At 37.7% G+C, this 14,352-nt stretch overlaps 1 protein-coding gene across 8 annotated transcripts in view; it reads left to right on the plus strand.

Moving 5' to 3' along the window:
* The window catches only part of SMYD3 (SET and MYND domain containing 3), a 503,325-nt gene that overhangs the window by 380,095 nt on the left and 108,878 nt on the right, over positions 1-14,352 (plus strand). For all 8 annotated transcript variants that reach the window (XM_089528391.1, XM_089528390.1, XM_089528392.1 and 5 more), the window contains one exon: positions 8,614-8,724. In XM_089528391.1, the coding sequence (XP_089384517.1) occupies positions 8,614-8,724 (111 nt within the window). The remainder of the gene's footprint in view (positions 1-8,613; positions 8,725-14,352) is intronic.

The raw sequence follows: 14,352 nt of genomic DNA on the forward strand, positions 1-14,352 counted from the left end.
AACACTTATGATACTTCTGCGTGGAATGTGGCATTCACTAAATCATGGCAACAATAAGCATTTGTTAGATTGAAACCATGCTGAAGCTGTAAAGCTTTCCTTCTCAAGGAAAGTAACAAGGCAGGGGATGTTTCCTTGTTGGTTTTATTAAACATGACTTGAAGAAATGCCCTTCCAAAATTATTTTTATCCTTTATCAGAGAAATGCTTCACATCATCTTCTTTCCCCCCCAAAAATGGTCATATCCAATACATACCCTCAGAGGATTGCTACCAGCCAAGTATGATATGGTATTGAGCTCAGAGAGTAAAGCAAAGATGTCTCTTCATTTTCTTTTCTTACCATCCAATATGGCATCTCAGCAATGCATATAAGCAACTATGTTTATTTTAGTTGCTGTTTTTAATATATATTCCTTGATTCTTCCAATAAAACTCCCAAACCTACTCCTTTTCCCTCAGAGCTTTGAAAGTTACTTTGAAAAAGAATGAATAAAGCAATGTTCTGAAGAAATAGCTAAAAAGTGATAGGATAATTAATGTCATTATCATCATTCTTGAAAGCAACTATCCAAGCTGCCCCCCCCCCCCCTTTGTGCCTTTCCCCCAGAATTGTCAGGATTTTGTAATAGAAACTTGTTTATTAAACTATCTTACAAAGAGGCAGTATTATAGGAACAAACAGTAATGGTGGAAAAAGTTTTATGCATGCTTATTTGGATGTTAGATGTGTGTCTCCATTTAAATTAGTTGGAAGTTAGGACTAATATTTAATATTAATTTCAGTGAAAGTGAAGTTTAGATAATCTTGTGTAGATTAATCCCTGCGCCTTTTAAACATGGGGTACAGCTATTACTTTTTTTAAAAAATAGGATTTTGCTTCATTCAGTATCAAAATGTTGCAGCATGTTTGATATTCAGTTTTCATGATTAGTTGTAAGTATCCTACAGCAATGCAATTTATATTAGTGAATATTTCACTACCATACTACCTTTCATAATAAACAAAATTAAATGTCGAAAAGTTCAATTTTGTATACAATAAGCTGGGACTAAGTCTAATTGAACTCAGTAAGTTTTTTTCCCCTCAGGAAATAGGCACAGGATTGCACTGTAAAGTAAAATAAAATCCATAGCTTTTGTTGCCTTTCCAGCAACTTTCTAATTTACAATTTATAAATGTTATTCAAATCAAAGTTGCATGAATCTATGTTCAACAATTTTATAACTGTATTACATGCAAAATGAAGACTAAGGTAATGGTAAAACATTTTTTTGCTATCTCAGATTACTTCTATATGCTAATCCTGATTAGATGCCTCTGAAATCTATATGTTGGTAAATGTAGATATATGCCATATTCTAAAGGGAAGATGAAATAATTTGTTCAGCAATTTAGACTCAAACTGGATTAAACTTCACAAAAACACCAACTGATCGATCTGACTGCACTTGTAAAGCAAATAATAATAATAATATTATAATAATAAAATTTATTTATATCCTGCCTCTCTGTGCTACACAACCGGGACTAGAAGTAGAAGTAGAAGAGAGCTATAGTATAAAAACACTAAAACAGTTCTTAAAATAACTTGCTGAATGAAAATGTCTGGCTGGAAAATACTTAGAATCTTACAATGCTCTTTTTCTAGCCAAGGTACTCTAGGGAAGATACTTAATAGATGGCGTATCATCACTGAAAAGACTCTCTCTTGTAACCACTGGCCTCTTTTCATCTTGTTGGAGCTCCATGGCTGCTGCCACACTGCAGAATAAAGCAGTTTGATTTCATTTATCTTAGGTGGCTCAATACTAAGGAATTCTAGGATTTGTACTTTGGCGGGGGCACCAGAGCACACTGTCAGTGAAGGCTAAATATCTCACAAAACTACAAATCCCAGAATTCTATAGCAGACAGCAAGAAGTGTAGAGCTAACAAATTTTTCCTTAAGACTGCATCTAACATGTTATTTATTTAATGAACTTATATCCACCTTTCTCCCAGGATGGAATTCAAGGCAGCTTACAATAGCTGAAAATGGTAGGGCAATTTAAGTTTCCTAAGGCTGCAACCTTTGATAAAGAAACAAAAAATATTAAATAACAAAAATGTCAAAGCCAGGGTCTAGCTTTAAATTAGCAGAGTAGCAGAAATATGCCTTTGTCTATGCTTCCCTAAGAACTGAGACTGACTCAAAAACAACAAACATGTAACTTATAGTTTAAAACAAAAGTTTACTAATGGCTTTAATCTATATATACATAAAAGCTATATCCTAATCTAGCTAGTGAATAGTTCTAATAAAAAGAAATCTTTTTCTCATACCATCTTTCTAAAGAAAGTTGAGACAGGAGGAAGATGGAAATCATGCAATACAGTAGAAAATCTTGAGAGAGAAAGTCTGTTAGTCCCAAAAGGAGGAATGACCTAAATCACATAGTGAGTCTGAATGAGAGAGAGAGAGAGACAGAGAGAGGAGTTTGCATGCAAGAAATCCCTATCTATCTAAGGAGGGGAAAAGAGACAGCAAAAGCCTCCAAGTTAAAATCTTATTTTATAAAACTTAAAGAATTTAACAACAGCATTATTTTAAAGAGCCAAGGTTGAAACACATTTAACACATATTTGGGCCCGAACAGACAGGACAAAATAAAGCTGCTTCAGGTCATGTTGGAGGGTATGCTGTTTAAATGACACATGCATTTTAAGAGGGCCAAAGCTGCGCCAGAGCTGTGTTTCAGTCCTTAGGACTGGAGAGTGGCTTTTGGCACAGCTTCCGGCCTCTTAGAATGCATGCATCATTTAAGCAGCATACCTCCAAAGTGACCTGAAGCAGCTTTATTTTGGTTCAGGCCCATTTATTAATGAAAGATAAAAATGCAACACTTAGCACATGCTCTGCTACATAATTTAAATCTCAAAGGTATGCTTGAATTAAAAGGTCTTACCTGCTGATAGAAAGATTGCAGAGAGGGGTGCAAACTGGTTCTCTCATGAAAGAGAGTGCCACAGCCTGGGAGCAGCAACTAAGAAGGTTTCCGCCCATGTTCTTACTAGATGTGCCTGGGAAGGTGACGAGATCAAGGGAAAGCCCTCCCCAGAACATCTTAAAACTCAGGCTGGTATGTAGAGGGAGATAAGGTCTTTCAGATAGTCTGAACCTAATCTGTATTGTTGTTAACTGCCCTTGAGTCGATTTGACCCCTGGTAACCATTCTGATGAGACATCTCCAAGACTCCCTGTCCTCCAGTGCTCTGCTCAACTCCTACAAACTCATATTCATGATCTCTTTAATAGAGTCCATCCATCTCTCATGCAGCATTCCTCTCTTTCTTCTTCCCTCTACCTTTCCTAGCATTTTTGTTTTTTCCAATGATTCATGCCTTCTCATGTGTCCAAAGTATGGCAACTTGAGTTTTGACATCTTACCCTCCAGGGAGATTTCCAACTTGATTTGCTCCAGGATCCATTTGTTTGTCTTTTTGGCTGGCCATAGAATTCTTAGCACTCTTCTCCAGCATCACATCTCAAATGAGTTAATTTTTCTCCTATCCTCCTCCTTAACTGTCCAGGTTTCACATCCATACATGGTAATAGGGAATACAATAGCTTGTATGATTCTAACTTTTGTGCTCAGTTGTATATCCTTGCATTTTAGGATCTTCTCTAGTTTTTTCATAGATGCCCTTCCCATTCTTAATCTTCTTCTGATTTCTATCAATTTCTATCAATCCATTTCTATCAATGTTTGATCCCAAGTATGAGCATTTTTTACTATATTCTATTTCTTCATTGTCTAATTCAAATTTGTGTAGGTTCTCTGTGGTCGTTATTTTTGTTTTCTTCATTTTCAACAATGTGCCTGCCTTTGCACTTTCTTCCTTGATTTTTCTTAGTGATTGTTCCAGGTCTTTGAGGTTTTCTGCTAGTATTATAGTGTTGTCTGTATATCTTAGATTGCTGATATTCCTTCCTATTTTCACTCCTTCTTCTTCTATGTCCAAGCCTGCTTTTCTTACAATATGTTCTGCATATAAGTTGAAAAAGTAGGGTGATAAGATGCAGCCTTGTCTGACTCCTTTTCCAGTTGGGAACCATTCTGCTTCTCCATGTTCTGTTCTGATAGCCTCTTGTTCTGAGTACAGATTCCTCATCAAGACTATCAGATGTGTTGACATTCCCATGTCTCTGAGAGTGTTCCATAGATTTTCAGGGTCTATACAATCAAAGGCTTTGTTGTAGTCAATAAAGCATATGCTGATTTTCTTTTAAAATTCCCTGATGCGCTCCATTAGCCATCGTATGTGTACAGTATGGTCCCTTGTGCCTCTTCCTTTCCTGAACCCTGCTTGGACCTCTGTTATTTCTTTCTCTATGGCCCTATACAGACAGGCCAAAATAAAGCTGCTTCGGGTCACTTTGGAGGTATGCTGTTTAAATGATGCATGCATCCTAAGAATCCGGAAGCTGCACTAAAGCTGTGCTCCAGTCCTTATGACTGGATTGTGGCTTTGGCACAGCTTCCAGACTCTTAGGACACATACATCATTTAAACAGCATACCTCCAAAGTGACCTGAAGCAGCTTTATTTTGGCCTGTCTGTATGGGGCCCAAGTATGGTTGGAGTTTATGTTCTAGAATTTTGAGCATAATTTTGCTTGCATAAGATATTAGTGCTATAGTCCTTTAGTTGCTGCAGTCTTTTGTGTCTCCTTTTTTGGGGATGTATATAGATTGCTTCCAGTCTGTTGGCCATCGTTTTGTTTTCCATTTTTGTTGTCATATGTTGGTTAGCAGTAGAGTTGACTCTGTCAATATGGACTGCAGCAGCTCAACTGGAATATCATCTGTTCCTGATTACTTGTTTTTTGCCATTTCTCTTATTGCAGCTTCAGCCTTGCTGCAATAAGAGAAAGCTTCAACCTTTAGTCCATATGTCCTTAATTTTGTCATCTCTTTTACATAGCTCTTCTGTATATTGCACTCAATGTCTTTTTGTTCCTTCTTAGTCTTGAATAGTGTTATTTTTATTGTCATAGAACATCCCAGTCCTTGGTTTGAACTTTCCTTTGATTTCTCTAATCTTGTGGAATAGGTCTCTCGTTCTTCCCTTTTTGTTGTTGTCTTCTATTTCTCTCCACTGGTTATTATAGTAGTTTATCTTTACGTACAAGCAATGGTGTAATAGTTCTTAGCTTGTTCCTATTTGTTTTTATTCTCTTCTTTCCTTTATTGTTTGTAACATTGTATCTGTCTTACATGGTTTCTTTTCTTTCTTTTTGCCTGTTGAAAGTATCTGTCTGCATTCCTCTTTTATTAGTCCTTGGCTTTAGACCAAAGCTCTTCTGGTTCTCAGTCAATTATGTTCAGTAGTGCAAATCTGTTCATTACATTGCAATAGCAAGTAGCAATAGCAAATACATTTCTATACCACTTAAGCACTCCTTAAATGGTTTACAGTGTGTAAGCTAATTGCCCCCAACAAGCTGGGTACTCATTTTAGCAACCTATGGAAGGATGCTAAGCTGAGTCAACTCTGAGCCCCTGGCTGGTATTGAACTCACAACCTTGTGGTTTGTTCAGTAACAGCATTTAACCATTGCACCACCAGGGCGAATTCATTTTTGAAGAATTCAGTATAGATTCTGTTTAGCTCATATTTTGTAATGATGACTAGTTTTTGTTTTCTTCTTCAATTTTACACTTAATTTTGATATGAGTAATTCGTGGTCTGTATAGGGCTTTGGAAACCAAACTAGCACTTTGAATTGTATCCTTATATCAAAATGGCTGCTACCCTAAAGTTCAATAGTGTCCTGGTGTTTCCTATAACTAATTCCTTCTATGCAAGCAATCACCAAATATTTTGATTTCTCTGAAAAGTTTTAATGGTGCCCTTAAACCATGGGGCACCAGGTTATGGTACTCTTTTCTGTGTAATTGACACATTTGTATGAGCTAAATGATATGGAAATGTGGAATTCCTGTGATCTCAGGTGCCAAAAATACTGTATAAAATATTATATGACAGTATGTTATCACATATTCTGCTTGTTGTGCAATGATTGTCTTATTTGTATAAGACCTAGGAAATGTCCTGGTTCCTGTTTCTATCCTTTTTCATAGAGTTAGCCATGTAAATGCAGTCTTTGGATATCTGAAGTCCATTTGGAGTGGCAAGACAAATTCTCCAAATCTGTATATGTATGTGTTTTCATGTGTACCTTCAAGCTGACTGTTGATTTATGACAACCTCATGAATTTCACTAGGTTTTCTTAGGGAAGAAATAATAATAATAATAATAATAATAATAATAATAATAATAATTTATATTCTGCTTAATCTCAGGGAATCCAAGCAGATTACAGCAGTAAAATAACATACAATTAAAAGAGAAATGCATTAAAAATTCTAAAATCCCCAACCCTCCCCCCTAACATAAAAACCCAATCAAGTTCACAAAAAGAGACTGAATCAAAAAAGAAAAATTAAAAACATTAATGTACAAATACACTAAAATGAGATTTTAAAAATTCAGATGGAGTCTGGGTAGGGTAAAAGATGGAGGATGAAGGGAAAGAAGGGGGAGGCAGGTCAGCAAGGGTGTTCTAGTCTGGAAAGGCCTGCCAGAAGAGCTTCGTCTTAATAGCCTTCTTGAAGGTTTCCAAGGTGGTAATCTGATGGATCTCGTCCAGCAGGTTGTTCCAGAGTCTAGGAGTGGCTGCATAAAAGGATCGCTGAGTCACTGCAGAAAGTCTAGTCCTCTTTGGTTGAAGCACATTCTTCCCAGTGGAACGGAGAGTGTGGGGAGGATTATATGGGAGAAGGCGCTCTTGCAAGAAGTCAGGATCCAAACCATGTAGGGATTTAAAGGTTAGAACCAACAATTAGAAATAATTAGAGATTAGTTGCAATAGCCTCCCTCTGAAAAATAGCCTATAGCACATGGTATTCCTTGGCAATACCCATCTTAGTACTAACTAAGGATGCACCTACCCTGTAGAAATTATGCATACCACATCCTAGTACTAACTAAGGGTACAACTACGCTGTAGAAATGATGCAGTTTGACACCATTTTAAGTACTGTAACTACATCATATGGAATTCTGGGATTTCTAATTTTACAAAGCCTTTAACCTTCTCTACCAAAGAGTTCTGGTGCTTCACAAAACTCCAAATCTCAGGAGTCTGTAAGATGGAGCCATGGTAGTTACAGTGGTGTCAAACTGCATTATTTCTACAGTGTAGATGCACCCTAAGCATGATCTTGCTTACTTCCAAGAGCAGATGGGATGTGGTGACTTCAGTGTGTGGTCAAGATCAAAACATGATAGTGGAAACTCTACTAATTCTGTTCTCTCCCCCCCCTCCCCCGGCACGCTTTCTGGGTAATGCGCTTGCATATTTCCAACCAACGTAACCTGTTACTGGAAATCTCCTGCCAATCCCAGCACTACAGTTAAAGGCAGAACAGGCAAGTGTAAGAATATTACAAGTTCCTCAGCTCTCATCCTTGGCTATAGCAAGAGAATGCCTTACTGTGTGTGTGCGTATTTGTCTCAACAGCTTTGAGTTCATCACTAGGTCTAATATAAGGAAGAAAGAATCCATTATAGAAGTCAGCTGTGGTTATTTTACAGTCTGTCTGTTTCTAATTGCAAGGCTACATGAGTCTGAAGTCTGATACTAGTCACTCAGAAGCAATTATAACACCTTAGCCTTTCCTATAGTGGCAGCTTTGGTTAACCCCCACCCTACTCCCACACACTTCATTTCCTTTTCCTTTTTTCCTTTGTCAGCCTCCTGATTTTTAACTCTTCCTGCGTCACATATAGTAATGGGAAGGCAGGCTAAAATATGAATGGTTTACCCACAGGTCACCACAATTCATTTGGGAATAAATTGGACTTAGTCACTGCATTAACCCTCCTTCCCCCTAAGACACTGGGATATAGTATTTTAAGAAGACATTGGACCTTGTTCTAAAGTTTCAGTAACCCAGTTTTAAGCAATTTCTAACTGTTCCACTTACATTTGAATTGCCATTCAATGTTTACTCTGGTAGGACCAATTTTGCTGGTCTGTTGGGCAAATTTTGTGCACTCCATAAATCTTTGTGTTCAGCTTATAGGATTCATATAATAACTATAATACCAGGCTCAGGTATTCCAAACCAATCTGTACTGAATTAAAATCCATTAGCCAATACCTGTCACATTTCATATTTTTAAATTAATACCCTTCTTGGGTAATCAGAGCTGACAGTCTTGCACAATGGGTTCACCATTCAACACCTTTTGATTAACTCTCCTCTAACAAGAGAAATGCTAATGATTTTTGTTTTTAAATGAAACCTGAAATTAAGATTGGGAAAACTGTATTTTTGAAAAGTAAATATGGCTACATTAGCAATAATGTGAATAAATAACAGACAGACAGACAGACAGACATACAGATCTTCACAGAATGGTAAAATAAATAACATGTTGTCTTTTCTAGCGCTGTATTAGGAAAAATTTGTTGGATGATTTTACTGTTATTTTTAAGCTTGAAATTTTGTTTTCCTGTTTGTCTAGATATAATTGTTGCTTTCCTTGTTGTGTGCAGCTCACCATAAGCTATGTTGAGACAATTATGCCCACTCCTGAACGTCAGAATCAGCTGAGACGCCAGTATTGTTTTGAATGTGACTGCCTCATGTGCTGTACAAAAAGCAAGGTAAGTCAGCAAAGATTTTCTCTTGACTGTTCTCTTTGTTTGATGACAATTTAAGATCAAATTCTTCTGATTCTTATAACTATTTATGTTCTTAGAAAAGACATAGGTAAATGAAAGGAAAGCAGGAAAAAAGGCCAAATGGCTGAGGCTGCCCCAATGTGCTCATGAAAAAAGGGCAGGGTCCAGGATCCAAACAGATCTGCTCACATGAAAAGCACTTATTTCTTTGATTTGATGCACATGTGCATATATTTACCTACTGACCTGGTTATTTGTAACTATTTTGTTTTTTGGAATTATTATATTATTGTTGTTTGTAACGTTGTGAGCTGCTTTGGACACCGTGTTGTCAAACATTGTATTATATTGTATATTCCTGCATAGCAGGGGATTGTACTGGATGACTCTTGTGGTTTCTTCAAGTTCTTTCATTCTATGATTCTGTGAATGAACAACATATATGCAAATAAATGCTGCTGATGATAATTATCATTACTATTGGAGTGAGCAACCTTTGTATGCTCACAAGTTGCCAGTTTGCATATCTAAAACTTTAGACACAGTACACCCTTTTTTATTTTGTCCTCTCTCTTTCTGTGATTCTCAAAGTAGGCAGTACTGGGGGTGGTGGAAGGTTCCAGGAGAGGAAAATGTGGTAGTAGGGGGGCAGTGAGGGAAAAAGAGGGCAGCAGGGAGCCCTTCAGTCAAACGTATTGGTGTGCAAGGCGGGTGGTAGCCTGAAAAAGCTTGGAGACAACTGCTCTAATCTGTTAGTTAATTTTTCTGCCATTTTGTCTGTGCCATTCTTCCTTTGTCTCTATCCTGCATGGCAAAGTTTTGGAGTACATGGCTTTTGAAGTCAGTTCCATCTGTGTGATTTTATGATACTATGTAGCATGTAGTGCTGCTGTTTATGCCTGAAATAATTTCTAATTCAGGAAGTTTCACAAGTGCTTCATTTCTTTGAATTACAAATTTTGGTACATGATAGACCTTCTGAGAAATCTTTTTCTAACTTTCCGGCAAGTTCCAGTTAAATGGAATTCAGAGGCAGATCTGGTAGCTTGTGTTTGCAGATTCTAAATGCACGGTATACAGATGTTCAAGAGTCTCTTAAAAGAAACATAATTCTGTTGGACTTGTAAGATTTTGGCAGGAGCCTGCCTCCATATTCAAGAAGAAGGAATGGATGAATATCCTGATGAACTGGGAATGGTGATAAGGGTTGCTATTTCTTGTCCGTTTTTATCAGGTAAGGGAATCAGATCTACACAGTTGAAAATTTAGTCCTTGAAGTTACTATATTACACTCATTAATGCTTCAGTGTCACAAGGTACACTTTCAAATAATGAAAAGTAAACAGATCTCTAATTCACCTCCTTGCTTTTTCTTCTCTTTTTACAGAAGAAAATTAAATTTGTCTAGTAATAAATTCCCTTAGGGTGTAGTGCTACTGTGAAATATTTTGCAAGCTTTGATATTGCTGCTTTATCAGGAGAATATTAAGGGTCACATACACAGTACTCTCATTGGCTGAGTGTCTCAGACAAGTTCTAATCTCAAGTACTGTCTACTTTTCCTTGGTGATTTAAGGGCATATTCCACTTATCTCTCCAAATGCATCCTTCTAACATGAATTAGCTTGACCAAAACATATTGACAACCTGCAGGATTTCCAATGAAAAGCAGTAACTTGTGTTTTTTCCCCCAGACAGATTGCTTTCGCAAACCTTGACTGTCTCTTTGGGTCAAACAAGCTCCCTTGTGTTTATCTCTCTATTGCCCTCTGCCTGCAGCTACAGAGCTGTTCTGATACAATGACAGTTAGTTCTTTTTACAGGATTTTACTCCACGAGCCTTGGATTTCATAAAGCTGTCAGTTATTTTCTCTCTGTGCAATATGCTGGAGCTAGACCATTCTCTACAATAATATCAGATTTATTTCAGTCCTTCAGCAAGCTGCCTATACCTCTTTTGGATCAGGCTGGAATTGAACACATTGGTCCCTAAAGTATTATCAGTGAGTTTACTCTTGTGGCCACTGAAAAATCAATTTTCAACCAGTCTCCTATCACAGATGTTTTTTGATGATTTTATGTGTGAATTTATCTTGTCTTTTAATTTATTTTGTCTATATCTCTTATAAAGTACTATCCAGGGCACATGCTGGGGAAAAATTCTGAACACAACTGGTGCATTGTGCATGAAGGTATGATATTGTTTGAGGAGCTACTCATAAATATAATTATTTGCCTGAAACAAATTAATTTGGGAGCATTTTCTATCTGCAGCTGGAATGTGTAACTCTGTGGAGCCCTGGGCCAATCCCCCCTTGTCAGCTGCCCATCAGGCCACACACTTACACTTACACACCTCCTCTGTGGCATCACTTCCTATCACCATTTTGAGAGGGTCTACAGAGGAAAATGAAGGTGTAGAGGATAGTATAGGATTCTGGGTGGTTGTGAATGTGGGGGTATTTTGTGTATTTTCACATATTTGGAGGGTTTCTGCATGATTTGGGGGAAATTTTCCTCCACACCAGGCAATTTTTAAAAAATGTGGTTAGAGGGCTTTGGGGAGATTCAAGGACCACAAGAGTGGCATCCAGAGGCCACATGCAACCCAAGGGCTGCACAATGATCTGTAGGTATCAATTGATCCAGGTTGGTAAGGAAAAGGTTAGAGACTTACTTATTTGTTTGTTTTGTTCGTGTTGTTTTAGTGTTGTCAATTTCTAAATGAAATCCAAACAGTCTCATCCCATAAGCATAACACACTTTTCAATACACGTCCCCCCCCCCCCCCCCGAGCATGTTCCAAGGTAATATTGTAGAGCATGGCTAGGGTACACATGGCCTACTGGATGGTGCTGGAATACAACTTTCAGGATCTCTTAAATTTGGCTCTGTTGGATAGTGCTGGTGGCAGTTTAAGGTACATGTGAAAGATTTCAAATGCTGCCAAAGGAGACCATAATGAAAAGTCTATTGCTTGACAGAAGATGTGCACTTCACTCTGTAATGCTTGTGGCATATCCCAATCTTTCTCAAATTAAAGCCTGTTGCCATCTCTATTGAATATTCCATTTTCAACATGCTTTAGTCCCAGTTGCCTCTCAATTGCACCCTATGGCCCCATACAGACGGGCCAAAATAAAGCTGCTTCAGGTCACTGTAGAGGTATGCTGTTTCAATGATGCATGCATACTAAGAGGCTGGAAGCTGCGCCAAAGCTAGTCCTTAGGACTGGATCATGGCTTTGGCGCAGCTTCTGGATTCTTAGGACGCATGCATCATTTAAACAGCATATCTCCAAAGTGACCTGAAACAGCTTTATTTTGGCCAGTCTGTATGGGGCCTATATTAATTCAAATAGTTTGTTCTGACCACAGGGTGTGTGCCATGAGAGTGTAGAGCACAGCTTTTCACTAAAATCCACATTTTTCCTCTGAATACAGCAAGTTAGTATTTGAAGAATATTATGGGTTAAATCCAGTTTTTTATTCCAGCTACAGCATTACAGTGGGACATGATGGTTCAGCAGTTAAGACACCAAGTCTGACAATTGCAAGGCCGGCAGGTCAGCAGTTTGAAACCCAAGCGCCACGTGACAGAGTGAGCTTCCGTCACTAGTTCCAGCTTCTGCTAACATAGCAGTTCAAAAGCATGTAAAAGTGCAGGTAGATAAATAGGTACCATTCTGGTGGGAAGATAATGGCGTCCTGTGCAGCCATGCTGGTCATATGACCATAGGGTCATCTTTGGCAATGCTGGCTCCCTTGGCTTAGTAATGGAGATGGGCACCACCCCCTACAGTCAGACATTAGACAAACTTGTCAAAGGGGAAACCTTTACCTTTACCTTTATCTTACAGCATTACTATAATGCCAGCAAGCTAGTGTTGTACAGTGATTTGAAAGTTGGGCTACAGGAGGCCAGGGTTCAAATACGTATGTGGTCATGGTGACCTTGGGCAAGTCATATTCTCCTAGCCTTAGAGGAATACAATGGCAAACCTCAAACATACATCCCAAGAAAATGCCATGTTACAGTCCCAACTCCATATGTTAAAAGTGACCTGAAGGCACATAACAATAAAGAGTAGACCCACTGAACCAATTAATACTTGATAAGTAAATATGTATGTAAGTTCCATTGATCCAATGCAGTTATTCTAGTTGGGACTAACAATTGGATTTAAGACCAAGCGTCCTTGAAAATACTTATACTGAATTTTTGCTGATGAATATTTGTACTAAATTAAAATATAATAGATCTAACAAAAACATATTTGCAATGATAATCATAATATTAAAATGATATATTTAATAGCACTTATGGTAGGGGAGGAAGTTATCTCATCATGGGAGGATAATAGATTTGGGATAACATACCTTATTAAAACACTTGCTTTAAATTTAACCAAGCTAGAAACCACATTAAGCATGACAGATTAAAATATTTTTATAATTATTAGTGTGTTCATTCATCCTCTCCCCCCCACACCAATGTGATAGATAGCAAGAGCAAAGTCTTCCCATTTTGCCTTTATTTTTTTTCAATGAAAGAATAATGGTACAGAATTACAGAAGTTTTCTTTGGTCCTTGAATACTTTACTAATATATCTTGCAAATACTGTAGCATGAAGGGGAAATGCAAATGTTAAGTGTGTAAAAGAATACTTTGTTTTGTCTTCAGATAGATCATTTAATGTTTAGTTTCCACAGGAGTCACCTCCATACAGACAATTATGGTATCGCCTTTCATGGAACGTAGGAGTCATCAAAATCACTTAAGAATCCACACCTTGAGTTTCTGCTTTTACTATATGAGGAAAATTGAGGATAATGAGCCTCAGTATCAGTGAACTCACACATATTAAAAAAAAACAACCCCTACCTGTCATATACTATAATGTCTGGCAGCCTAGTTCCTAAGTGTGAAATTAATATAGCTGTGTGGTTTGGACTCGTATGAGCTCTGCTAAATTATGCTTATAACAACAATCTACATTAGTGGGAAATGTAACTATATAGATCACAATTTCTCTAGTGCTAGCTTTGCCTCTTTTTGCCAGATTTTGAAGGTTGTTATTTCTATATATGAGACTCTTCATGGAAACCCACTACAGTGGTACCCCGGGATACGAAAGCACCGCCTTACGAAATTCCCGGGTTACGAAAAAAAATAATTTAAAAAAACTGTTCCGCGTTACGAAAGTTTTTTCGGGTTACGAAAAACTTTTGGTGCTTTTCGGCGCGATTTCACACCAAATCGCGGCTTTTCCCCATTAGCGCCTATGGCAATTCGGCTTGCGAAAGTCTTCCGGGTTACGAAAAGGGCAGCGGAACGAATTAATTTCGTAACCCGGGGGACCACTGTATGTCTGCAGGACTTCCCGGTTGGTTTCTAGCTGGTTTTCAGTTATTCTTTCCAATATCCTCCTTTGGGGGGCATCCATGTGTCTAAATATTTATTTAAAAGTAGAAATTGTTTTCTTTTTCTAAAGGAAAAAACAAAAACAAAATCAGCTTATAATAATAAAATAAGTGACAGCTAAAAATGCACATTAGTAATGTATACAACAACAGTCATGACAAAAGAATAATTAATCACCAACCCTG

This window comes from Sceloporus occidentalis, unplaced genomic scaffold, assembly GCF_023333645.1.
Source record: "Sceloporus occidentalis isolate IW3139 unplaced genomic scaffold, rSceOcc1.0.p SCAF_6, whole genome shotgun sequence".
Taxonomy (NCBI): domain Eukaryota; kingdom Metazoa; phylum Chordata; class Lepidosauria; order Squamata; family Phrynosomatidae; genus Sceloporus; species Sceloporus occidentalis.